This window comes from Melopsittacus undulatus, chromosome 6 (genome assembly GCF_012275295.1).
Source record: "Melopsittacus undulatus isolate bMelUnd1 chromosome 6, bMelUnd1.mat.Z, whole genome shotgun sequence".
Lineage (NCBI taxonomy): Eukaryota > Metazoa > Chordata > Aves > Psittaciformes > Psittaculidae > Melopsittacus > Melopsittacus undulatus.
The window spans coordinates 25,184,848-25,211,658 of record NC_047532.1 but is presented as its reverse complement, the minus strand read 5'-3'; the positions used below and the strand labels follow the sequence as shown (position 1 = coordinate 25,211,658).

Here is a 26,811-nt window from a genome sequence, read left to right as displayed (position 1 = left end):
CACGGTACCCTGCCACCTGCATCCCACTTGTGAAGGGAGAAGGGTGTGGGGTTCAGTCTGAAGCAGTCATAGAAAGCAGAACTTGGGACCATCCAGCTCCACAGATGTGTCCAGAGCTCCCAGAGTCAGTCACAGCTGAGGAGGTGGGCACCATGGCCCCAAGCCTACACCAGTGCAAGGAACCGGGCAGAGCCTTGCCCAAACATCCTGCTGGGCAATGTGAGGGAAACAGTTCCTTCCTTTGGGCTCCTTCCTGCTTGTGGGAGCCCAACACGAGCACCAGCATGGGAGGATCACAGCCTTCCTTCACCCCACAGCTGGGGGAGTCATGCCCAAAGGCCACACGCATTGGCACGGTGGAGTGGGAGCAGTCATAGCCCCATTGGGGCTCCCCCAATCCCTCTCCAGCTCCTGTCTCTCCTCCCCTGCTCTTTCTTTTGGGTACCCAGCCCCAGCAGAGTGGTTAATGCCTTGTGTTACACTGCCAGCGGAAACAAGAGCCTGCTTTTTCCTATCCCCTGGTGAAAAGGACGTTGCCATGGAAATTGGAGACTGCATCACTTCTCATCCTCACTTCCCCCCCCCCTTCCCTGGGCACTTATGATGGGTTTTTTTCTGAAACAACAGATGCGTCAGAAGAAACCCAAATCAGCGGGGTAATCACGAGATCCAGCCACCAGCCATGTTAGGCAACATTGAAATGACCTTGCGGCACAGCACAAATCCTGTGCCCACAGCCCCAGCTGCTCCCTGCCACTACTGGAGACAAGGAGGCCACACAGCACCGAGGATGATGGACCTCCCTCCATCACAGCCCCAACCTGCTCTGCCTGAGGCTGGCACTTAGGCAGGGCTTGTGCCCTTGGGATTCAAGCTGAGGCCTTCCCAAGTGGCCCCAGGATCCAGCCCTGACCATGAAAGTGCAGCATGGTGCTGCCCAGATGCCTCTCACTGTAGGCAGGAGCCCAGCACCAAAATGGGGCTGGGCACTGGTTCCCTGCCTACTGGAGGCAGCGTGACTCATGCTCCAGATGACTACAGCATCCAGGACTAATTAACCAGGAGAAAGGGCTGGGAAATGACAGCTGTATAGCAACTGCTCATCCTGCAGCTACAACTCATAGAATGGTTTGTGTTGAAAGGGACCTTAAAGCTCATCCAGTTCCAACCCCCTGCCATGGGCAGGGACACCTTCCATTAGGACCAGGCTGCTCAAAGCCTCGTCCAACCTGAACACTGCCAGGGATGGGGCAGCCACAGCTTCTCTGGGCAGCCTGTGCCAGGGCCTCAGCACCCTCACAGGGAAGAACTTTTTCTTAGTATTTAATGTAAAGCTGCTCTAAGCCCCTGTTCCTTCTTCAGACTGAATATCCCCTGTTCTCTCAGACTGTATTCACAGGAAAGGTGCTTCAGTTTTCTTGGGCTGGGGACTTAGAAGTCCCCACTTAGATACAGACGGAAATGGCACCAGGCCATGGGGGCTGCCCACCCCTGTTAGTGACTGGTTGGTGTGTTGAGAATGTGTGGGCAGCCATTGCAAAGAAAAGCAGATGCAGAGGCCATGCAAGAAGCCAATGGAGCAACTCCAGTGGCACCTCTGCCATGGTACCCAGCCACCCAGTGCTCAGCTTGGGTCTGTCTCTGCCCTGCAGAAGTGACCCTCACCAGAGCCAAAAATTAGTCCAACAAGGGCAAAAGCAAGAGCAGACAGAATGGGGCAGCACAAGGAGGCTGTTCTACACCCCAGTGCCAGCTCACGCCGGGCACAGGGCGGAGGAGCAACCAGGGATGGCACCGAGCAGCTCCGGGCATCCCAGCTGCAGCCATCCAGCTGGTCCGGCAGAGCAGAGACTGGGACACAGGCAAGAAGCGAGCACTCCAAGAGCAGCAGTCTCCTGTCCCTGAGCAGAAATATGCTCCCCATGCCACTTTCATTCCAATTTATTTGCCCCTGCTCCATGGCTGGATGTCATGGGTGATTTTTTCCTCTTCTGTGACCAGGCATCATCCCAGGGCTTTTTGCAAAGCTGATATAAAAGATTCATGCTCTGGCCAACAGGGGTTAAAAAAGGCAGGGAAGGTACAGAGACAGGACTGAGGCAGACATACAGACATGGGCAGGATGAGGAAAACATCTGGAGATGACCCTTGTTTTCACCCTGAAGAGGCACGGCAGAGATAGCGAGCGGACAAGCACCGAGCAGGACAAAACCCAAGACCCACAGGAGTGAACATAATCACTGTATTTCAAAGCCCACAAGACTCGTGGCTTCACCTAGAGAATATTAATGGCCTCGCAGGATGGAAGCCAGGGTCGCTTCCTCGCCGTCCTGGTGGGAGCTGCCAGGAGAGGCGCCGGGGGGATGCTGGTGGCTGGGCTGGTCCCCGCAGCCGTGCAGAGGCGGGGACGCCACGGCAACAAAGCAGCAGTGTTGGCAGCCGCGGCGCAGCAAGCCAAGGGGTGGGAGCTGCAAGCCCGCGGAGCAACAAGACAGCGGAGAGGGGCTGACCCCTTCCTGCCCCGGTGCCCAGCCCCTCCTGGCCCCCGAGGGGCTGAGTGCATTAGGCACAAGAACAACGCTCCCTGCTTGGTATGTCCACGTGTCTCCGCAATAGCACTGGGAAGGGGGAGACTTGTTCTCGCCCCACGCAAACACCTTTATTTTTGGCTTCTCTGCAAGGAACCGGGGGCCCGAGACAGCCCCGCTCCGCAGGGGAGCAGCCGGCACTACCGCTTCCCCAGCCAGCAGCAGGAGCAGGACCCAGAGCCTCCCTGGCGCCTGCTCCGGGCCGAGGGGATTAGCCGATGGTGTATCCGCTCATGCAGAAAAACCTCGCCGTCAGCAAAGGGCTGGCCGAGCGCTGCCCCTGCGCCTGCCGCCAGCCCTGCCAGCCCTCCCAGTGCAAGCAGAGGTCAAGAGCCGGGGGCACAGCCGGGGGGGGTTCAGTGGAACAGGGTGGCCATGCACAGACTGATCTGAACAAACACGGCCGTGGTGGAGATGGGCGATGCCCAACGTTCTTGACCGGGAGTGGCTTCCTCGCCATGAGGGGAGCAGCTCTGCACTACGGGCAAACAAAGCATCCCTGCATAACTGGCCAGCAAATACTACTTTATGAACCCCCAACCCCTCATGCCTTCTCCACAGGTCCAGGGTAAGCAGGGGACCCAGCAGGGCCACAGAACCACCCTGCACCTTTGGGTGCCCTTCTCTCCCTCTCTCTCACTGTGGGTGTCACAGCACCCAGTGGCACGCACTGTGGGGGTGGCTGGCGCCAGCGTTTTGCCCACCACCGTCTGTGAAGCAGGAAGCCCCAGGCAGACAGGCAGGGGTTTTTTTAGACTCTATCCTTATCTGGTGGCTTCCACAGCCAAAGAGGAGGCCACCTTCCCCACCCCATAGTTCCAGCCATATTCTGGGCTGCATCAAAAGGAGCGTGACCCGGACAAGGGAGGGCATTCTCCCCCTTTTACTCCAGTGTCTGAGATCCCCCTGCAGTCCTGTGTCCAGCTCTGGGACCCCAACACAAGAGGAAATGGAGCTGCTCATGTGCATCCAGAGGAGGCCATGAAGATGCTCAAAGGGCTGGAGCAGCTCTGCTATGGAGACAGGCTGAGAGGGCTGGGCTTGTTCAGCCTGGAGAAGGCTCCAGGGAGACCATAGAGCAGCTTCCAGTGCCTAAAGGAGCTGACAAGAATTCTGGCAAGGGGCTTTTTACAAGGACCTGTAGTGACAGGACAAAGGGAAATGGCTTTGGGCTGAAAAATGGTAGATTTAGATTAGATATTAGGAAGAAATTCTTCCCTGTGAGGGTGCTGAGGCCCTGGCACAGGTTGCCCACAGAAGCTGTGGCTGCCCCATCGCTGGCAGTGTTCAAGGCCAGGTTGGACAGGGCTTGGAGCAGCCTTGTCTAATAGGTGCCCCTGCCTATGGCAGGGGGTTGGAACTGATGAGCTTTAAAGTCCCTTCTAACTCACACCATTCTATGATTCTATGGTTATTTAAAGAGGGGCAAATGCCAGATAGGTCTCTGATTGGACAAGAAGTCCCAAGCTCCTGTGCTACATTCCCCCTCCCCGAGCATACAATTCCCTTGGCACCCCACTCCCAGCCCTCCATCCTGCATGATTCTTCATGGAAGCATGGATGGGTCCCAGCACAATGTGGTGCATGGTACTTGGGAGCCAGTGCTGTCAGGAGCTGCTAACTGGCTGGTGCACAGCTTCCACACTTGGCCAAGCAACCACAGCCTGAGCATCCTCAGCCCTACATCCACGCACCAGCACTTCCAGACTCTTCTGATTCTCTTCCTACCCTGTCACCTGCTGGGTGATGCTGCCCCACTCAGTATCACCAAAACACAAGGGCTCAGTGCCATGTAGATTCTGCTGCTGCCATTTCAACAGCAGGACTGCATTTCCCTGTGGGAAACATGATGACGCCCCAGACTCCCTCTTCCAAAGGACTCCAGGAATCCACACCAAAGATCCAGGACCCCAGTGCTTGCTCCTGCATCCTGACCACACGTGCTCCAAACCAGGCAGCACCCAAAACCTCCCGAGCCCCTCTGTCACCAACACTGGCACTCACTGGTGGTGCTTCCTGACATCTGGATAATGCATTTAGATTCCCGGCTCATCTCCCGGGAGTTGAATGGCCGGACGCGCACCGCCACCTTCACAGATGCTCCCGCCATCGTGCCGGCTGGAGGTGGGTCCTGCTAGCAGGGAACAGCGGCTGTCCTGCAAGGAGGCAAGAAATGGGAGTTAGAAGATCTCACATCCCAGTCCCCATATCATGTGTGTGTCAGATAAATGCCTATGTGACAAAACCTCCTGGGGACCCTGGGCTGCCTCTGCTTGAAAGATGACATTCTGTTGCATCCCTTGATCTGCCCATGTTTTGCCTCTTCCCCCTTCCCCTTATGTCTTGGTTGAGGATCACCTGGTCAGTCCCAGGGGACATCCCTTCCTGCCATTACCCCAGGGCAGCAATGAGAGCCCTGCAGCATCACTCGGTGGGTGCCCACAACAGGGTATAGGGCCACATAGGCCCCATCAGCATCAGCATGACCCCCAAGGAACAGTTATTCCATCCCAGGGTGCCAACGGCACTGAGCAGGTAGCCCTTCACCTGCAAGCAAGCCAGCAATGCCCTGCCCATCACCTGAGCCTCTTGCCTCCGCTCCAGCACCAGCAAAGCCTGGAATGGGCTGCAGGACTGGGTGGAGAGCCAGATAAATGATGGCATTCATGTTGAGAAAAGAGGTGCTTGTTGAACACAACTGCTGATATTTGCCTCTTTTCAGCTCCTAGCAAAAGCAGATGCGCAGCATCAGCAGGAGCAGCACCAGCCAGCAAGCTGGTGGCAATCACTCAGCTGAAGTTCACACTTTGTGATCATTTGTCCACTCCTTTTACTAATAAATTATTAATCACAAACCTTACAAGATGAAATGGGACACTCTCTAACATCTGCCAGAGCAGCCACTCATTCCAGCACTGGTGTCCAGGCTCTCTGCAGCTGGTCCCATCTTCCCCAAGCCTCAGTGAAGCCTCACTAGCTTTGGCCAGAAGAGAATACTGGGATCCTTCCCTCGACCACTGGGTTAGTATCAGTATCATTCAGTATCAGCCCTGACAAAATCCATTCCTGCCTTCTAACATCCACCCTCTTTTCTGCCTGCCTCCTGCCCCCCAAGCTGAGCCTGCCAATGGAAGAGGAGCTCAGCATCGCACAGCATGAGCTCCTCCAGCATCCCTACCTGTGCGACTCCTGCCTGCTGGACTCCTGCAAGGGTGCTTGCAAATGCCCTGGGCCTTTTGAACCTGGTCTTTGCCCAGAGCGAGCAATGGCACAGCTGTGGTTATGAAGACCGCAACCTGATGGAAGTGGAGCAGTAAGGATGTGTCCTCAACACAAGATGGGTTTTCCCACAATGGAAATGAAAAATACAAATGAGTTTGTAGGGAAAGGCAGGGTGAAGGGGAGAAAGAGGAAAAGAAATCCAAAGAATGGACAGTGTCCCAAGAGAAGAGGATGTCTTGAAAACAAACCGAGGTTTGACAGCTCCGGTTTCATTTCCAATGGGGTTGGGAGGAAAGCCAAAGGCAGGTATACTAATGGCGCAGTGGAAAAATTCACAGCCAGAAAATGTTACAAGCTCGGTGCTGTCTTTGCTTGCTTTAAAAGCCAGCTTGCGCTCCTGACAGTAGGAGGAGGACAAACCTTCTCCCATTCCTGTTCCCAAGCCCTCCTCTCACTGCCCACTCCAGAGCTCCCACTGTGCTCAGTCAGCAATCACACCCTTAAATCCCACCAGCTCCAGAGCTCAAGCATTTGGTCTCAGGCTTTCCTCAGCATGGATTACTTTAAGCAGGTGTTTAACACCACTGCTGAGTCCCTGAGGCAGCAAGCGGGCTGCCACATACCAACAGGCCTCTGCTTTCCCACCCTGCTGCTTTCTCAGATGGGGAGAAGGAAAAAATTAAGCAGGACTCCTTGCCAAAGGACAATGAAAAAGTTGGGTTTTCCCATAAAATGATAGGATATATTCCTGGGTGGAAAGACTGCATCCTCAGGGGGCCATCGGCTTGAGATGCTCCACCCTGTGGCCCTACTGGTGATCAGGGATGATGGAGCACTCAATACCCACACAGCAGGCTGCAAGTGCTCGTGTCAAAGTCTGCCCTGTCCTTCTCCATAGCTTGGATAGCTTCCTTCCCCCCTGCTCCCAGGGCTGTGAAGAGGTGGTTCAGGCCCCCAGGCTCCAGCCTTGCAGCACAGCACTTGGCAAGAGCCACCAGCACTGGAATAGTACCACCCATCAGTGACCCCACCAGCCCTGGAACTGACTGCTGCTCATTCCATCCCGCCCCTGTGCCATTCCCATCACAGCCCCCTCCAGCCCTATCATTTCCCACGAAGCAGCTCTGGTTTCTCTTTCGTCCCACTTTTCTGGATGCCTTATCTTGCGGCATGCCATCTATTGATGGCTGCTTGCCCTCCTCTGCCAGGAGGGCCCACTCAGTCCTACTGCAGTACCACCACAGCCCACCCTTGCTGGCTGTGCAAAGCCCCCTCATCGCCATCAGGACTGCTCCTCTCCCAGTGCCATCCTGATGGCCACATCCCGGTGTATTCCCAGCAAGTCATCTGGCTTGCCTAGCCCAGGGTGCGGGCTCCTCTCCCTCCCCGTATTCACTGCTGCAGATCAACAAGCTCAGCTCCATTTTCTAGCTCCATCCATTTCCTTCAGTCTCCTTGGTCGGCAACGTGCCATTTGCTTCCTTCCTGCTCCTCTGCAGCGATCTAGTCCTATCTCTGACACAGCAGTGCGAGGACTCCAGACAGCACCGTGTGCCTCCTGAGAGTGCCAGCAGCCCCCTGCCCAGCTCTTTCCTGAGCTTTTCCTTCCTCCAACTCCTATTTTCCTGGCTCTGTGGAATCAGTCTGCACTCCAAGCAATGTGGCAGCACCACCAGCCAGAGCCAGCACCACATCCCTGGCCGCAGGTTCTCAGAATCCCTCAGAGAGGGGGCACACACCGCAGTGGGCAGGCAGGGCAGAGGCAGGCAGCCTCCCCCCAGGGCAGCGGGTGGCTCAAGCCCAGCTTGCTCTGCCCGGGGATAGTCAGCCACTGCCTGTTTAATCTGCCATCGAGAGAAATTCAATAAGCTGCTATCAGCCTTTCCCTGGGAGCGGGCCAGCACCGTGGCCCCACTCCTGGCTTCCTCCCTGCATCCTCCCGGGACCACCCCACACACAAAGAAGACAGTGGAGGAGGTCAATAGAGTCCCCAGTCCACGGCGTGGTGGGCAGGAAGGTCTGGATCTATCCCCCAGCTGTGCAGGGCATCTCTCACCCTGCTTCCTGTGCAGCCTGCAGCATCCCTGCCAGCCCTAGGTGATGAGCGAAAGGCCTAGAGAACCATGATTAACTGGATCAGCTAAGATTAATTGGGCAGAGATGAGCTAACAAGAGCTCTTTTAAGTCCGAGGGCTACCAACTGGCAGCCCTCCTGCCACTGCCGAGAGGTGACCACTGGGATGGGGAGCATTGTCCCCAAGTGCCACCCACAGCCAGCTGCTCCCCTAAGTATGCTGCAGGGACACAGCGTGCTGCCTGACCCCTGGGTGCTGCAGGACACCAGGGTTCCAGTGATGCTAACGTAGGTCAGTATAGCCAGGATGCCCCATTCCCAGCACCCAGCACAAGGCAGGGGCTGGCCCCCCTGGGGCTGCAGGCACCTCTGGCAACTGCCTGCACTGAGGGAAATCAAAGGTAAATTTCTCCTTTTGTCTGTGCAGCACATCCCCACATCACCTCAGCAGTGAGGGCGGATGCCCCATCTGGCCGAGCCTCCTGAGCCATGGTGCTCTCAGCTGCCAATGGCTTTGTTTTAGCAAGCCCTTACCCTGCACCCTTTTTTGGTCCCCCCAGTTCTGTCTGAGACCAGGGGACCCTGCCCTTCCTCTGAAGACAACAGGGATTATGTGGGGGAATAATGGTCCAGATGACACGGCATCATTGCACACAGCAAGGGGCCATGACGCTGCAGTTTCCCATGGGTGGGGGAAGCAGCTTGGAGGACAGCTCAGGGCACGAGCAGTCTCCCCCCCGCCATCCCCAGCTGAAAAACAGCCACCAGCTTCCCTGGAGCCATCTTGGGTACCCTGCCCCTGTGCCTCCTCGCCTACTTCCCACCCCTATGGGGGCAAACGACTTTGGGGCAGTGCTTGCAGCTCCTGATGAATTTCCATGTGGATTAAAATTTTCAGGAAGCAAATCTAAGGCCACAGATGAGGGGTTTTGCTTGCTGCTGATCAGCTCCCTAGCCCTGCTGCAAAGGCGAGTCACCTCACGCTCCATCGCCTGCTTTCTCCATTCATTCTTCCACATGCTAAAACCAACAATGGGGAAAAGCTGCACGGAAAAGGCAGCAAGCTCCGATGGGTTATCAGTATGGCTGGGCACAGACAGGGGTGGGCAGCTGGGAGGAGGGACGGGAGAACACCAGGTTCTGGCCCCGCCTGGGGTTTGGGGGCTGCAGCTCTGACCACATGAGGGGGGGGGGGGGAGGGAGGAGTGGTGACGGCATCTGTGCCAGCGCCCGCTGCCATCTCCCAAACAAAATGGAGGTCAGTGGCAGCGTGCAGGGATGGATGGCAGATCCCACCACTTCCCTGGCTGAACCCCAGAGAGGGTCTGCTGCCCCTCCCCATGCCACCAACATCACCTGCCTTGATGCTACTCCAGGCACTGGGGTGTGGAAGTACGGCCATGGAGTGGCAGGAGAAATGCTCAGCTAGTTCCTTGTTCTTCCCAAGCCTCGCAGCCAAGGCGTGGGACATGACAGGGCAAGAGATGCTGGCACACCGGGGCCTATAGAGTCCAGGGGAGGGGACACTGCCCCATGCGGGAGGAAGAGGAAGAAGAGGCAGAGGAGAAAGACAATGGAGCAGGTGCAGGGCTGCTCCCTAGGAGCCAAGGTGGCCAAGCATGGGGCTCTACACCAGCTCTTCCATCCAGGGACCATCCACTCCTTCAGACAGAAGCCATCGTCAGTGGCCCGCAGTGACATGGCAGCCCTTGCCCTGCTGCACCCAAGCGCAAGGTCAGCAGCACAGCTCATCTCTGTGGGGCAAGCAAGGGCCTTGGCTTTGCAACCATCCCACCACCCCTCCCCGCATGAGACCGCCAACTGAGGCTCCCGCGGCTTCCTCCAGCACTGTTGTTGACTCTGAAGCATAATGATGATGGTGCAAGATGGCTCAGCATCACCGCAGAGCCACCTGCCACGGAGGGGAGAGCTGGGACAGCTCTGGGGTGAAAAACAGTCCCTGTGTTCCCTCCTACGGGCAGCGGGGACAGCATCCTTCCCCTCCTCACCCCAGGCTGGTGCCGCGGCTGAAGAGGCATCGCCCCATCCCCAGGAAGGCCCCCCCCTGGCGAGATCCTTCTGGAAGCCGGGGCGGCACCCGTCGGCTGCAGCGCTGGGGACCCGCGGGCATCCCCCTCCCTCCTCCATCCTTCCCCGCGCCTCTCCGCACAACGCCCGCGGCCGCAGTCCCCCGCCCCGCCGGGCCCCGGGGAGGGAGCGTCCCGCTTCCCCCGCCTCAGCCCTGCCGGGGCTGCATCACCTCGGCCAGCACCCTGGGACCGCATCCGCGCTACCGCAGCCCCGCCCGGGCGCGGCGGAGCTGCCCCATCCAGCATGATGCCGCCCGCCCCTACCTGTGCTTATGCTTATTATGCCCGTGCCCGTGCTCGTGCCCGGCTCGGCTCCGCGGGGAGCAGCGCTCAGCCGTGGACCGGCGGTGCCGGCATGAGGCCGAGCCGCTTGGTGCGGTGCCGATGCCGGTGCCGATGCCGTTGCTCGTGCCGATGCCCGATGCCCGATGCCCGGTGCCCGGTGCCCCGCCTCTGCGGCCCCCGCCCCCCCACCCCGCCCCGCTCGCTGGTTGGCCGACACCACCCGGAGAAAGGGGGGGGTGTGCCGGGAGGGCGCGAGCAGGGGATGGAGCGGTGACGTCAGACCACCCCCCCCAACACGCACACCCCCGGACCGCGCTGCGGAACCGCCGCAAGGGCGCGGGGAGGTGCGGAACCCCCGCGTCACCCGGCAACCGTCGCCTGGCAACCGCCCCCCTCCATCCCCGATTCCCCCCGGTAACTCTGCCCCCTACAGGGTTCCCCTTCCTCAAGCCCCTGCCCCGGCCCCAGCCCCGGCGGTCGCGGCTGCCGGATCCACCTCCGGCAGATTCCATCACCCCGCGGGGCCGCCGAGCCCTTCAGCACCCGGCGCGCCCTGCCCGTCTGCGCGGCGGAATTAAACCCAGCGCGGAAAGGAGATCAGGCCTCGGCGGCCAGCTGTTTCCAGCAGCGCATCCTCCCCGACCGCTCCAAGCCCGCCGCGGGGCCGCATGACCCACCCTGCCCCACACTTCACACAAATCTCCCCGGAGGACAGGCAGCCAAGGGGTCTTCCTCTACCCATCCGCAGCAGCATGGGCGTCTCCTGATGATGTTTCTGGGGACTGAGTGTTTTTGCGATGCTGCAAACATCGGTCAGCAGTCCTGGTGGTGTGGAGTCACAGGATCACAGAATGGTTTGGGTTGGAAGGCACCTTAAAGCTCACCCAGTTCCAACCCCCTGCCATGGGCAGGGACACCTTCCACTAGACCAGGCTGCTCCAAGCCCTGTCCAATCTGGCCTTGAACACTGCCAGGGATGGGGCGGCCACATCTTCTCATCCAAAGGTGCACATGGCTGAAGCACAGGATGAGGATCTCAGGATATCTCAGGACATTAGGACTTCTTGCCCTCACTTCGGTAGATGATGGTAGCAGTTCCATGGCTATCTGTGGTTTCCAAGCAGCGTCAGCCATGCCAGCTCCCAGCCCCTCTCAGAGATGACCATCCATCTGCTCAGCCAGAAGTGCTGTCACCTGGCACTGTTGCCAGCCCCACAACCCTGACCCAAACACCTTCAGCACCAGTCATCAGTGCCAGCTTTGCCAGGGGGACTTTCCACCCAGCTCAAACATTGCTCTGGCCAGGAACCTGCTCCTGGATCTGCAAGGAGCTGGCAGTGGTAAGCTTGCTCATGTTTTGGAGCAGGGATGACAAAAACTTGCTGGAGGTTGGACATGATGGGCCTTGGACACATGGGGCAGGTAACAGGCACACATGGCCTGTGGCATCATCAGGACATGCTGAGATGCCCACAAGCCAGGCTGAGCCCACAGAGCACACAGCTCACTGCAGCAGGGACTGTAGTCATGTCCCACCTGATGGCTCTGTCCTTGTGAAAATCATTGCAATGGCAGCCTCTGGGCAGCAGTCATTCAGCCAGGTGTCCTGCGGGGCAGGTCCCTTGGTCAGGGTAACCTGGCCAACAAGAGCTTTGTGCTGCTGGAGGAGTTGTGACTGTGCCAGTCCCAGCTCAACCATCCCACAGCACAGAGCCTGTGTGCCCAGGAGCAAAGATCCCACCTGCTGGGATGGTGTTGGGAACCATCAACCACAGTGTCCTGGGATCCATGGGGATGGGGTCTGTGTGGGTGCTTGCGGGTGCCAGGAGCTGGCATACCTGAGGAGCAATCCCCCCAGCACTAGCAAGTGTGGATCCCCATAAATGAGGGGACTGAGACAGCAGGGATGGTGCTGGTGTCACATTAACCAGACAAGGAGGTGACCAGGGGCAGAGTCCAGGCCCCTGGGGGGAGCACCGAGCCCTGGGGTCAGGGTCCACAGAGAAGCTGGTTGCTGCTGGCACGGGATGCACTGCGCTGCCCTGCTGCTTGCTTCACGGGCAGCCTCTGCTGCTCCTCTCCAGACTCGCCACGCCATGGCCTCCAACCTGCTCCACATCCTCCCACCCCAGCGGCTGCTCCGGCCCCTGGCCGTGCCAGAGAGGCTGCTGCTTGGGCCGGGACCCAGCAATGTGCCCCCCCGCATCCTGGCTGCAAGCAGCCGGCAGCTCCTCGGCCACATGCACCCCGAGGTGCTGCAGGTGAGCTGCCCTGGCCCAGCCTTCCTCCCTTCCTACACTCTTCCTCCCTTCCCATGAGGGGATGGGAGGGCAATAGTGGTGCCAGTCAGTCCCCTGTCTTCACAGGTGATGGATGACATTAAGGTGGGTATCCAGTACGCCTTCCAGACACAGAACAAGCTGACCCTGGCTATCAGTGGCACTGGCCACTGTGCCATGGAGGCTGCCTTCCTCAACCTGGTAGAGCATGGCGACACAGTGCTGGTGGCTGTCAATGGCATCTGGGGACAGCGTGCGGCCGACATCGCCAGGAGGCTGGGTATGCCGGGGACAGCCAAATGGCACCAGTGGGGCTCACGGAAATGCATGCGGGTGGGATGCCAGATTGTGACCCCTGGCTTGCTGTTCCCATCCCGGCAGTAGTGTCCAGTGAGTGACATGGCTTCTGCAGCCAGAGTGCGCTCCAGGATTTTTCCAGGGTGATGTCTCTCCAGTTAAGTGGTTTATAGCTTTTCCACTGAGCAAATCCATGGGAGGCCAGATCCCCTGGGGGTGGCCACTCTCATGGTTCATGCATAACCAATTCCCCCACGGAGCGAGTGACTGCCCAGGTGAAGGCACACCAAAACTTCACTCTGCCTCTGCCCAAATGTCTCCCAGGAGCCAGTGTACATGAGCTGCTGAAGCCCCCAGGCGAGTACTTCACTCCCTGGGACATCGAGGAGGTGAGTGCTGGCCATGGGGCAGGGCAGTGAGCACAAGCTGGCCCCGGGGTCAGTCACCTTCCCCTCTGTTTCACACAGGGCCTGATACAGCACAAGCCCTCAGTGCTCTTCATCACCCATGGCGAGTCCTCCACAGGGGTGCTGCAGCCACTGGAGGGGCTGGGCAAGCTGTGCCACCGGTCAGTGCACAGTGGGCACCTATGGGGGCTGGCAGGACCCCAACATGACCACTGGGGATTGGGGCATGGGGGTTTACATGCCCTGGCTCTTCTCTGGCTGTGTTGTACTAGAAGCTGTTGATTGCCAATGAGATATGTGGCCTTGGGAGACCAGGATTCAGGGGTTGCAGGCAGAAAGGTGTCAAGAGGAGGTGGCAGGGACACCAGGCTGAGCTCTGTCTTCACACAGGCATGGCTGCCTACTGCTTGTGGATGCTGTGGCATCACTTGGGGGAGCCCCCATCTTCATGGACCAGCAAGGTAAGAGCCACAGTGCCATCACAGGTATTCAGGGGACAAGAGGCTCACAAGGGAGGACAAAGGAAGAAGGGAAGGTGGAATCAGACTCACTGCTCATATTTTGGGCTAGCAGCACTAGAAACTGGTCCAGCTGCAGCCAAAGAGCCTGTTCCCCTTGGGGAACCATCAAGTGGCAGGTGTGCTTGGTGCAGGCCAAACACAAATGGGACTTGCAGCATGTGCCACTCTGTGCTTCCCTGAGCTTGGGGGGCTCAGCATGACCCTGCTGTGAGCCTCTGGTACCTAAAGAGTTGCCTCTCCTCTTGGGCAGAGATCGACATCCTGTACTCGGGGTCTCAGAAAGTCCTTAATGCACCCCCTGGAAGCGCACCCATCTCGTTCAGTGAGCAAGCCAGGTAGGGGCAACCATGTACCGACACGGGGAAAGGCAATGGGGCTGACAATCTCCTGCTTTGCCAGACATCTGCTCCAGCCCTCTGGAGAGTGCACCCAGCAGCAGCTCTGTATGGCCAGAGCCCTGCCCATCTCTGGGCAGCCATAGAAGCTGGAGCCACTGTGTTCACTTTGGAGAGGCCCTCCTCCAGAACTGACTCCAGTCTAGAGCTGACAGGGTCAAGGTTTGGCTCCTCCCAACACTCTGCTTCACCAGGGAGAAGATTCTAAGGAGGAAGACAAACCCTCCATCGTTCTACCTGGACATGCGTTGGCTGGCAAACTACTGGGGCTGTGATGGAGAGGCGCGAAGGTGAGGGCAGGCTGTCTCAGGACAGATGGCTGCAGCTGTCCCACCCACAGCCTTTTGCCCCAGCTTGGGGGCTCTGTCTTCTCATCACCCTGTTTTCTGGTCACCAAGTGTTCCAGGGGAGATTTGCATCCTCCCTCTGCTGTGTGAAGAGGAGGAAGAATGCCAAGCCCTGGTTCTCTCCACCATGAGCTGCAGTACTGCTCTGTGATGGGCTGGGCTGAACCCATCTGTGTGCTCCTTGGGTTTTGCAGGTACCACCACACGGCTCCAATCAGCAGCTTCTTCAGCCTACGGGAAGGCTTGGCCATGCTGGCAGAGCTGGTGAGTGGCAGCAGGCAGGCATGGGGGCACAAGCAGTGCTGGTGGGCTTGAGGGAGTGGTGGGTGCCAGGAAGTGTCCACCAGTGGCAGGGACCTTCTCCCTCCCTCCTCTCTTCCTGCAGGGTCTGGATAACTCCTGGGAACTCCACCGGGTCCACTGTGCCCAGCTGTGCCAGGGGCTGCGTGACCTGGGGCTTGAGCTCTTTGTGAAGGAGGAGGTGAGTGTAGGGCAAGCCCACAACCATGGTGCAGGGGCAGTGTGAGAACATGGCCCTGATCAGCTGGAGATGTGCCTGGGCAGCTTTTGATACTGGAGAAAAATCTCACCACCCAGAGATGCTCTCTCCTGGCAGGCTGCTGGGCTCACTGAGGGATAGGGCAACAGCCAGGGGATGCAGATTTAACCCGGTTTCTCTCTTCCCCAGAAAGCGAGACTTCCCACCATCACCACTGTTAGGGTGCCTGAGGGCTATGACTGGAAGGAGATCACAGCCTTTCTCATGGACAACCATGCAATCGAGATCTCTGGGGGCCTGGGCCCCTCACTAGGCAAGGTGGGCAGCGTGCTCCCCTCCCACTGCCAAAGCCGGGCATCAAACCCAGCTGGAGCTGCACCCATGCCCCACAGTTTGCTGGTGCTCCCTGGCTGCAAACAGCAAACACACAGCTGGATGCATCCCATCCCCTGCAGCGGTGCATAGCGGCTCCTAACCACACACAATTGCCACACATAATTGAGTAACCGCGCACATAATTAGCAGGGTGACACATCTTTAGAGGAACTGTGTGTTAAAATAGGAGCAAACAGGGAGTTGTACGCATGCACTTACACCCAGCAGTGCACATGGCCGTGCGACTGCTCCACACAGAGCCTATGCTTTGCCACAAGCCACTCTGCTCGCAGAGCATGGATACAGAGGTGGGCACAGGAGGGAAACACTCGCCCTTCTCCTAGGTCCTGCGGATCGGCCTCATGGGCTGCAACTCGACCAGCAGGAATGTGGACCGTGTGCTGCATGCCCTGCGAGATGCCCTGAGGTGCTGCCGCCGCAGCAGGCTGTAAGCACACACACACACACATCCCAGGATGCCGGCAGGAAACACCACAACACCCAGCAACCCAAGGCAGAGCCAGAGAGAGAAGCTGGAAGAGCAGGGGATGTGGAGGTGAGGGCTGTGGCTTGGCAGATGCAGGACCTGGTTCAAAACCCCTTCTCCCAGTGCCTGTGCAAGGTCACTCCCACCCTGGTGGCTTGACCCTCCCAGATTCCCCCTTCTCCCGGGTACCAGCGCATGGCAGCCCCATCTCAAGCTGACATGAGGGCTGCATGCAGGATCTGTGCACGGGTCACTTCCCCTACCACCACTATCAGCCTGCACCAGAACCCAACAGTGCAGGACAACAGCCACCCCCCGTCCCAGATTAGGCACCCTAAGATGAAACCTGCACTGGCACCCAGCTCTACCAGGGGAGCAGAGAGGCTGTGCATCCCCACCCAGCTGCAACAGACATGTACTTGCCTCCAGTACCATCTTTCCTCAATAAAGCAACATGACAGTATTCTGCTCCCTGGCCCCATAGCATGCCTTGCACCCCCCCTGAGTTTCAAGACACCCCAATGGGGTGGCAGAAGGATCCCTCTCAGCTCTGCGGAGGGACTTATCACTGGATCTTGAAGAGAAGCTGGCACATTCCAGAGTGGTGTGCACCATCCTGGATCTGGTACATCTGGAAATAGGCAGAGGCAGGTGGGGAGTGACAGGAGGGGGCTCCCTGCTCTGCTTGAGCCCCATGCCCCAGCATCTCCATCCTCCCACAGCCTCCAATAGGGAGGGTTAGCACATGCCAGCAGCTGGGGGGCAAACTCCAACACACCTTAAGCTGCCTGACCTAGCTGCCTGATCCAGTGCCAGGTTTCTGGCACTGCCAAAATCTGCCTTGCAATACCAGCTAAGGGTCTGGCATTTCATGGCTGAGCAGGATGTCAAAGCAGCCTGTGTCCCAGTAGGACCTGTCCTCAGTGGGTAGCAGCAGGAGGGCTCGGGTGCTGGGGTCTGCCTGCCAGCTATCAATGTGCGCAGTGAAGGATCTGGCTTGAGAAACTGGGAGACCTGTATCCTCACAGCTAGGGAGAGGATACCTGCAATGACCTGAATGCATGGGGATGCTCCCCAGCCACCCACGTGGCCTCAGGCATGCACCATCCTGGATCTTCCTCCTATGCCCACTTGTGGCTCAGAGGAACCTGGGAAATTGCAGCATGGGAATGCTGCTGAGCAGCTTCTGCCTTTCCGGGAGAGACAGCAGGGGAAGCAAAGCAGGATTGTGCTCTCCTACATGCAGTGAGGAGGGCTGCAGGCAGCCCTGGAGAGGCCCCAAGAGGGGCCAAGCATCCAGTTGGGCCGTTTTGTGCCCAAACTAATCCTGGGCTGGTCCAGCTGTTTGCTTGGCCCCTCCTTGGGGCTGGGTAGCTGTGCTGGCAGGCAAGACATGTGTCATCCTAGCACTGCTCCCTCCCTAGTCCGCCCAGGCAGGCACCTCATCACGCTGCTGCTGCCGGATTCCCAGGCTTGCTCCCGAAGCCTGAGCAAGGATCAGAGAGCTGCCATCCTTCATGTGGCCAGGGTTCAGCCCCCATGAACAACCTGGGGGGCTCCTTCAGTTACTTCCTCCTCCCCTGTTTCCTTGAGCTGCTTGGAACCTGGCTGAGGTTTTTCCCACACACAGGACAGCAGATTTGGTATCCTGAGGGGATAAATTCACCCCCATGATAACACATTCTTTCACTTTCTCATCACCTTTTTTGCCTGCATCTGGACGTGCTTCCAGCCATGGGGTATTCCCAGAGCAAGGTCACCCTGCTTTGTGCACAGCTGAGCTGCTCACTAGCAGCAATGGGGAGAGGCAGGGATGTAGTGGGCCTCTTCTGGGGCCTTTCAGAGGCTGTATTCAAGGAAGCCCGTCACTCTGCTGCCCCTTGAGCTGGAGCAGCTCCTGCCACCTCTTCACCACAGAGACAATGTCAAAGCGGATGGTCTTCCAGCCATCATGGATCAGCAGGGAGAGCACCACAGCATCTTCCTGCAGATTTTCAGTGCTGAGATCACTGAGATGCGAAAGGTTTGGCTGTGGTTAGGAGGTTACCGCAACCAGTCCTGTGGGCTGAACCCAGGTGTGTGCTGCAATGCCCATGAGCACTTCTCACCCCACTCAACTCATCCCCTTCCAACGCTGCGGTTTGGCTGTGGTTCCCCAGCAAAAGCCTTTCTCCAAACTCCACTGGTGTGGTTTTCGGGAAGGAGCATCGCTTTAGCAAGGCTCAGGGCCAGCGGGTGTGGGCTCAGCAGGAAGCCCTGAGCAGCTGAACAGGGCCATGCTGCTGGGTGGCTGCACAGTGCCAACACAAACAATGTAGTCCAAGAAAAATGGACCAGGAAAGGTCTCAGGCTGTGGGGGTAGAGGAAGACACAGGGCTCTGCCTTAAACATGGAGAAAGGAGAGAAAAGTGGGCTTGCTGGGGCCGGGTTAATAATTCTAGACCTGCTGGTCCTCTCACATCACCTCTCCATCAGGGCTAAGATTTATTTCAAGAAGCTCCTTTGAAAATGGAAATTCATGAAGAGCTGATGGGACCCCCTATGCGCATTCCCAGGGTCCCTTCCCACCATGTCCTTCCCAGATACACCATTCCCAGCTGGGGGCCCATGCAGGGGTCAGACCCATGCCCGAAGGTCCTGGTCCATCCCTGATGCACTTCGAGCCCACTCTCCAAACAGCCTCCTCCAGGCAGCAGGAGGCGCTTGGAGCCCAGGAGAGCTGGGAGTTTGGGTGAGCCAAGCACACCAAGTCCCTGAGGAAACCCTCTCTGAGGACTGAAGGCAGAGGTGTGTGAATGCTGCGTGGTGCTGCCACCTGCCAAGGAGAGGGCCATCAGCCCAGGGTATATTCCCAAGGGTGACTGCTGCTGTGGGATGGCAGGGAGTAGTTTGCATCTCCCCTTCCTTAGCTAAGGGCAAAACCTGTCCCAGCACATGGCAGGGTGCTTGCTTGTTCATGCAGGTTTTGGATGGGCCACGCACACAGGGACTTGTGCCCCAGCCTGTCTCAACAGGAACCACCACAGAGCTGGGCTCCCCAGCCATGCTGGAGGCAGCTCCCATCCAGGGAAGTGTCCCACTGGCCTGCACACCTGGCTGAAGCAGGAAGCAGCATTGGCAATGCACAATGGCCAAAACAAGAAGTGTTTTCAGGTACTGGAGGACTGACTAAAACCAGGCATCCCGCACCACCCTCCTGCTCCATCACATATGCAGCGCTGGTCCAGTCCTCTAAGTTGGCCCCCATAACACTTCCAGATATCGCAGGTGTCCAGTCCCAGATGGTGCCTGACTGGGGTGTCCCCAGGCCAGTACTCCAGCACCTGCAGGGCATCACTGTGAGTCCACAGAGGGACTTATATAGTGACAGCATCCTCAGAGGCACAGAGAGAAAACTCGAAGGCTTCCAAGTTCCTGGCATAGTCCACAAGGAAGCAGGGCTTCCTGGCCTGGGCATCCTCCAGCAGGGTCAGCAGGATGTCCTCGGCCTGCTGGAAATGCTCCAGCCACAGCCTCTCATGGGGCATGGTGGCCCTGAGGGAGCTGTGCCAGTGGGAAGCTCTGGCTGCCATGGCAGCTCTGCTGCTGCCCCAAGCCTGCTCAGAGCCGGAGCTAAAGCATGTGGGCAGGGAGAGGAGGGCTGGGAGCCAGCGCAGGGTGGGCGGAGGGAAGTCACAGCCAGGCGCTGACAAGCGCTGCCGCTGGGCACATGCCAGGGAGAGCTGCTAGGAGCACCGTGTCCTCCCGGGGCAGATCCAGGGCGGGGAACCGAGTCACACCGTGGCCTGCCAGGCAGTCCAGGGGTGTGATGAGGAATGCTCAGCCAGTGGGTCACACCAGGACCGTGCTGTGGTCTCCCACTCCCCTCCTGGCACCCATGCTGCGTGCCAGCAACATCCCCTCACAGACAGTGACCGATGAAGGCAACCCACCGCCCTTCCACCCTGGCCCAGTTCATCTCAGCTGCCTGGAGCTGTCTGGGCAAGTTTGCTCCCAGCTTGTGTATGCGTTATGGCTGTGGGAAGGCTGTGGGACCCCGCAGCACCATGGAGGTGCTCAGCACAGTGCTGCTGGCCCAGACCCATGCCCAGCCAGTGGACACAGAAGGTTCAGGCTCAAGCTCAGTCTCAAGCTTACCAGACATGGGCAGACCGCCACGCCGTTGGCCTGGCAGAGCCCTGCTCCCGACCAGGCTCCCCTCCAGCGGGCCCCGTTGTCACCCCGGTAACACCGGACCCGCGGTCTCCGTGGGTTCCCATCGGCCGTTGCCCAGCGACGGCGCTGGCCGCGGGGAGCATCGCCACGGGAGGAAGCGCAAACCGGCGCTTACGACCCCAGATGCAGCGGGCAGCGGGAGGCAGCTGTCCCCAGCCCGGCCCAGCAGCCGCTAGGAGGAGCAGATGCTGCGGAGTCAAGGTCTGTGCTCAGAGCCGAGCCTCGCTCACCTTCCGACTGCAGAGAGCTGCCTGGGGCAAGCTCAGCCCGTGGGGTTAGGACAGCTCTGGCCACAGCAGGGCAAAGGCTGGCTCTTGCTTCCGCACTGACTTTCTGGCTGTACCCCAGTCCTTCTGCATCTCCCACAAATCCTGAAGAGGGGAGGTGCGTGCCGTGCCCATAAGGGACTCTCCATCATGGACTCTAGCAATAGGACAAGGGGGAATAGGATTAAATTTAAACAGGGGAAGCTCAGATTAAATATGAGGAAGAAATTCTTTACTGTGAGGGTGGTGAGGCACTGTCACAGCTTGCCCACAGATGTAGTAAATGCCTCATCCCTGGCAGTGTTCAAGGCCAGGTTGGACAGAGCCTTGGGTGACATGGTTTAGTGTGAGGCATTCCTGCCCATGGCAGAGGGGTTGGAAATTGATGATCTTAAGATCCTTTCCAGCCCAAACCATTCTGTGATTCCTGGGGATGGTGAGTGACCCACTGGATGATCAGGGTGAGGAGATGAGGCTACCCCCTTGGGCAGCTTGGGACTGGTGGGGGAAACAGCATGACTCTGAAGTCCTGCTCCCATCAGTGCTAAAGCTTCGGTGGCAGAAGGAGCAAGTGTGATGTGACCCTCAGCTCCTCACTGCCTTTGGCACCCACACTTTGTGGATCTCCTGGTGCCACCATTGAGAGATAAGTACTGCAAAATCATACCTTCTGCCCCTTCCCACAGGCCAGAGCTTTACCCTTTCCCCTTCCTCCTTTCCCCTTCTCCTTCTTCTTTCCCCTTTTATTTTCTTCCTTTACCTTCCTCCTTCTCCTTTCCCTTCCCCTTTCCTTTTCCCTTTCCCTCCTCTTTCCCCTTCCCCTTCTCCTTCCCTTTCCACCTCCTTTTCTCTTTTTCCTTCCTCGTTCCTCTTTTCGCTTTCTCCTTTCCCCTTCTTACTTTCCCTTTCCCTTCTGCTTTCTTTTTTTTCCCATTTTCCCTTCTTTTTCCTCTCCACAACAGGCAAGGGACCAGGATCAGGCCCTGGAGGAGAAGCTACCCATGCTGCCAGGCACAGGGGTCTGTGCTGGTGCAAGTCTCACAGCCAGGCACTGTGCAGGGCCGGGCATTCAGAGCAGTACCAGGACAGGTAACCCAGTGATGTGTTCATAAATAGCATGTCACCATTGGAGGAGAGACTTTGAGGAAGATTTCCTAGCAGAAATGTCAGGCCATGGAAGACATGGCTGGAGCACATGGTACTCAGTCCAAACGAGTCACTGGAAGGCTGGTGGGGAATGGCCTGGCACTGGCAGAGGGGCAGGGCTGAATGAGCTAATCGCTTGTTTTCCATCTCAGCATTTTATGGTTCTACGAATTTTTGCTCCATTAGAGACAGGAAAGAGAAAACACCCCCAGAAGAGCAAAGGCAAGCAAGAAAAGAAAAAGCAGGGCAATGGGATCACTCGACATGCAGGGGTGTATAGGGATCTGTAGCAAGCCCCTGGTATCCCTCACCCAGCTTGATCCTCCACAGGATCATAGAATCACAGAATGGTGATGGGCCTCAGCACCCTCACAGGGAAGAAGTTCTGCCTAATACCTAATCTAAATCTACCATTTTTTAGCTCAAAGCCATTCCCCCTTGTCCTGTCACTACTGGCCCTTGTCAAAAGTTCCTCTCCAGATTTCTTGTAGCCCCTTTAGGCACTGGAAGCTGCTCTAAGGTCTCCCTGGAGCCTTCTCTTCTCCAGGCTGAACAAGCCCATCTCTCTCAGCCTGTCTCCAGAGCAGAGCTGCTCCAGCCCTCACAGCATCTTTGTGGCCTCCTCTGGACTCTCTCCAGCAGCTCCACATCACTCTTGTGTTGGGGTTCTAGAGCGGGATGCAGGACTGCAGGGGGATTCTCACAGGAGCAGAGCAGAGGGGCAGGATCACCTCCTTCAACCTGCCTGTCACGCTCGCTTTGATGCAGCCCAGGATACAGTTGACTTTCTGGGCTGCAAGCACACACTGCTGGGTCATGGTGAGCTTGAGAATGCCACGTGCAGTGTCACTGCTGAGCTCTGGGCCATGCAAGATGCCACTGCCACAGAAAGACATCATCAGATGTTTGAGCTGGCAGGTGAAGGAGCTGGCATTGGAGATTGGGATGCAGGAGGTAGGTGATGCTCTGCCCCACCACCCTGGCTCTGCACCAGCCCCAGCGCCAGCACTGTCTGAGTCAGGAGTTCACCCCAAGTGGCATAGCCCCCGGCAAAAAGGCTGGAATGGAGACAGGGGATGCAGGCAGGGAAGTCAGAGAGGGAGGGAGAGTGATTTAACATGACAGGCTGTTTATTTTGGCAAAAAGGCTTTCTTTTCAACAGATTTCAAAGCCTGGCCCTAGAGCTGGGGGGTAACACAGAAAGGATCAGGAAAGCAGGGGTGTGAAGGGGGGTTCAATGGGCACTCAGACCATGAGAGAGACACAGAGGAGCCCCCTACCTGCTTGTCCCACGGAAGCCAAGGGCGCTCACAGCCCGGGTGTGCTCTCACGCTCCCGTGGAGTCACCCCCTTCCAAGGTGCCCCCACGGGCGCCCGCATGCTCCCGCACACACGTGCTTGCCTGCACGCACCCGCGCACATTCGCACGCTCCCCCAGCCCCTGCGCCTTCCTCCGGGCCAGGGCTCAGCTGGAGTCTTGGCTTCCCCAGCGACGTTTCAAAAGAGGCTGTTTATTAAGAAAAAAATGCTAGGAAAGAAATAATTATTATAATCACATTAAGAGCTTTGGCTGTAAAAACCCTGTGAGAGCACGGAGAAGGAGCCGAGGCTCTAACGGCAGGGAGCACGGGGGGTGGTTTTCCTGCCTTGTGCTCTTTCTTCTTTCAGGCCCGGTCCAACACCCCCCCCCCCCCCCCTTCCACCCCCTTTTCCTCCCCTTTATCCTGGGAAATGAAAACAATTTATTTAATGATGGATCGTCCCTTTCTCTGGTCACTGACCTTCTGAGTGCATTTCTGCTGAGCTCAGCGGAAAACGCAAGCCTGGGTTGTGGATCCCATCTGTGGGTGGGGGAGGGGGGGAACTCACCCTCATCCTTCCCAAAAACCACAGCAACAGTCCCGGGGAGCAGGATGGGGCTGGCGGGGAGGGTCCCCACAACAGCAGAAGGCTTTTCTGTCTTCACTGCCCATGCAGCCCTGGCCCCAGGGCTTTGGGAGCAGATATGGGGGCAGGAGTGGCCCTCAGAGCCCCCCACCCGATCCATCCTCTTCTCTCTCCAGGATGCCCACAGGGGCTCCTAGCACCCATTGCCTTCTCCTTGATCTAGTCTGGGATGCAAAGGCTGTGCTGGGGTGCAATTCTGGAATGGGAGACAATGGAGCTGTACCCAGGGTGGCTGTGGGGAACAGTGCAGTGGTCTCCATCCTGCCAGCAGCTATGTTCCTGCCTTGCTGCCCAGTGGCAGGGCAGTGAAGGGGCTTTCTTGGCTTGGGGTGGCTGCAGGAGGTGTTTTTCAGACCTGGCTATGGGGCCAGGCACGAGGCCAGGGATAAGGCCTGGGACGTGTGTGGGGCTGCATGGGGCTCCAGCAGCAGCTGGCAGCGTGCACCCCACAGCAGGCAGTTTGGCTCCCAGCCCATCCAGTGCTTGGCCAGGCTCTGCTCCTCTGGGAGGGGAAAGCCGGGGGAGAGAGGGGAAGGGGCAGGATCACACCAACCAGTCACTTCTTGTTTGGGAGGGAGCTGTCAGCACCAAGTGTGCATCGCCCGGGGCCTGGGCATGGGTGCAACCCGGCATCCCCCACCATCCATCCTGTTCAACCCCCAGCTGACCTGCAAAACAGGGATGGAGCAATCCAGCATCCAGCCCCCTCCCCTCTGCCATGGCCTGTTGCTCAAAGCATGGTTCTTGTAAAAATGCGTAAATATTTATACAAGAATAATTTAAAAAACATGGTCTGTCAAATAATCAAAGCAGCAGAACATCTGAAGAGCTTTCAGCTGGATTGGGAAATCCGGTGTTGCTTTCCGACACCACGCTGCGATGCTGGAGGTGCTCACGGATGGCCCTGGACCTGCGGGCTGCTGGACTTTCTGGTGTGGGTTCACGGCAGGTTTGAGATCTTCATCCATGTGGTTTGGGGACCATGGCAATGGGAGTCTTTCATTTGCATCAACTCAAGCTGGCAGCTGCCAGGAGCCCCAGCAGGGGACGGAACTTCACTGAGCACCAGTTTCAGACTCACATCCTGGTTTTGGCACTGTCCCTTGCACCAGGACCCACCCAGGAGCCAGAGGAATCCTTGGGTGAAGTGCTGCATCCCTGTACTCCCCAGGCTGTGCAGCCAGGCTGGAGACTGTCATGGGAAGTGACAGGGTGGCAGCTGAGCTGCAGGGTGGCTCCTGGTGCCATAGGTGGCAGGGACATCCAGCGGCATCCCTATCCCTCCAAAGCTGGCAGTACCCTCAGCATTTCAAACATTTGGCTTTGCAGTGAAGGGGTGAGAGCTTTGGGCCAGGGTTTCCCCCATGAAACGAGATTTGTACGCATCTAAATGGTCTCACATCTCCATCTACACTGGTGTCACCAGTTGCCAACATAACCACAGTTCTTCTCCTGTGTCCCTGTGGCACCACATTCTCTCCAATGCCACCAAGAAGTTGTAAGCTGCTGTTCCACAAGGAGACAGAGAACAGCCTGAAAATGGAAGCTTCTGGAGCCCCCAGCCCTGTTTTCCTTCTGCTTGCCTGGGGCTCTCATGGCTGGAGCAAGGTAGGGGACACAGTTGTCAGCCAGTGGTGACCTTTCGGCCATAGCTCAGCTGACACACAGCCCCCAGGTGCCTCCACCACACAGTCTGAGGGTGTCTCTGGGTACGGGGAGAGGTAAGGGGGTGCAAGAGAGGAAGGGATCCCCCTTTTCCCGTGGCCCTGCAGAGCTGGAGGGCAGAGGTGAGCACCGCTGTGGGCTCGGGCAGTGCAGGGAGAGCAGGAGCCCTGTGTTGCAGTAACCTCGGTCCTCCTGGCCGCCCGCCAGCCCCTTCCCACCACCCGCATTTATGCGCGTGATTCCTGTTCTTGCATTCTTTGAACCCAGGCCAGACAACGAGTTCAAACCCCTTCATTAAAACCTCGTTCCCTTCCTCCACATCCAAATTCCCATGTACCTCCCTGGGGTACCTGGCTGCTTCACGCCCCCCCGGGAGCCTTCTTCACCCCCTCACCCCCGCAGGAGGTGATGCTTGTGCCGCGCACGTGTTCAGCATCCATTGGGAATGCTCTCTTGTGCTCAGCCTAATTAGCTGAAGGGAGGGGGAAGGCCAAATCCAAACCATGTGCTGACCTGCAGGCCCCTCCGCCCGAAAGCATCCGTGCTGAACGCTCTCTGGATCATTAATAGCTCCCCCTGGTCCTTTCCACACGTTCCCCATTGAAAACGCGGGGGGCCTGGCTGGGGGGAGGGTGTGGGTAGGGCTCTGTGCTCATTCCAGGGCTGCCTTTCGTGGGAAGCAGCAGGAGACCCCGGTGCTGTGATGCTGAGGAAACACAGGCTTGAGGTCGGTTGAAGGACCTCTGCCTCCATCCCTTACTCCTGGAGGGGACATCTGCCTGCCCCTCCAGTGCAGCTTTGCAGTGTGAGAGCTTGCACTGCAGAGTGCATGGTGCCCACTGGCCTCCTCAACCCACTTGCCCAGGTACCTACACAGCCCAAAAGGAAGCACTAGGTCCAAATGCTCCTAAGACCCACACCAAGGTGTTTTGCTGAGGAGCATCACTGGCTGTGGATGCCAACAAGGGCAAGGGAAGCCTGGGATGCACACCTGGCATGACCCTGGACCTGCACAGTCCCAGCCCAGCATCACAACCTCACCAACCCCACACCTTGGGGTGGGCCCAGATCCATTTTGGAGGCAACCAAAAAAGCTGGGCACCCTAAAAGCAGCTGCAGGCAGAGGAAAGGGGCATTTGCTCCTGAAGAAGGAGCAGGCAATGGTGGCGGTGGCCAGAGCTTGGCCAGATGGTGCAGGGAAAGGGCTGTTTCCCGCTGCGCTCCTCCCAGCCTTCCCAGCACAGAGCCCGGCTTCGCACCGGCTCCAGCTCCTGGCCCAGAGGAAATGGCTGCTGGCCGGGGCCCACAGCTGTTTTCCCCACTCGATTTGCTGCTTTCAATTTAACGTCCCGGGGAGCTGGATTGGGACAGCACAGGGGGAGCATAACACTGCTTTCCCATGCACAGCCTGCCTGGAAGAAAATCCTTTCCTCACACTCAGGGCGGCTGCTGCCTGCCCTGCCTATCCCTGGAGGGAAAACCCACTGGCAGGAATCCAGGGTTGGCCCCTGTGGGGATGCTTGTGACAGGGGTCAGGTTGGTACAACCATGTCCCCATGTTCTTTGGGAACTGATCTTGCAGTGGGGCATGGCACGGCACGGCAGGGTTTGGAAAGCCTCCAGTTTTTTGGAAGCCCCCATTTGCTCCCTAAAAGAGATGGGTCTCAGATGGGCTGTATGGAGGGGGTGGTGGTGCCCCCACTGTG

General features: G+C 58.0%; 3 protein-coding genes across 15 annotated transcripts in view; 1 reads left to right on the top strand and 2 right to left on the bottom strand.

Annotated features, from left to right (window-relative positions):
* The window catches only part of KIF1A (kinesin family member 1A), a 39,083-nt gene extending 28,747 nt beyond the window's left edge, over nt 1–10,336 (bottom strand). For 12 of the 13 annotated variants that reach the window (XM_034063848.1, XM_034063851.1, XM_031050815.2 and 9 more), the window contains exon 1: nt 4,593–4,698. In XM_034063848.1, the coding sequence (XP_033919739.1) occupies nt 4,593–4,698 (106 nt within the window). Of the gene's footprint in view, nt 1–4,592; nt 4,745–10,238 lie in introns of those variants that run through there. The other variant, XM_034063847.1, reaches the window with a different exon arrangement.
* A 2,019-nt stretch (nt 10,337–12,355) lies between these two features.
* On the top strand, nt 12,356–15,831 carry AGXT (alanine--glyoxylate aminotransferase). The gene is made up of 11 exons (XM_005150999.2): nt 12,356–12,520; nt 12,626–12,818; nt 13,160–13,224; nt 13,303–13,403; nt 13,633–13,703; nt 14,014–14,098; nt 14,353–14,448; nt 14,700–14,769; nt 14,891–14,990; nt 15,198–15,322; nt 15,724–15,831. The coding sequence occupies exons 1-11, from the start codon at nt 12,356–12,358 to the stop codon at nt 15,829–15,831; spliced, it is 1,179 nt and encodes a 392-aa protein (XP_005151056.2).
* A 600-nt stretch (nt 15,832–16,431) lies between these two features.
* On the bottom strand, nt 16,432–19,393 carry MAB21L4 (mab-21 like 4). Its single transcript, XM_031050673.1, is given in 7 exon segments — nt 16,432–16,505; nt 16,740–16,894; nt 17,656–17,730; nt 17,732–17,875; nt 18,955–19,035; nt 19,037–19,114; nt 19,116–19,393. Coding segments are annotated over 7 exon segments (885 nt in total).
* Nucleotides 19,394–26,811: the final 7,418 nt, after the last annotated feature.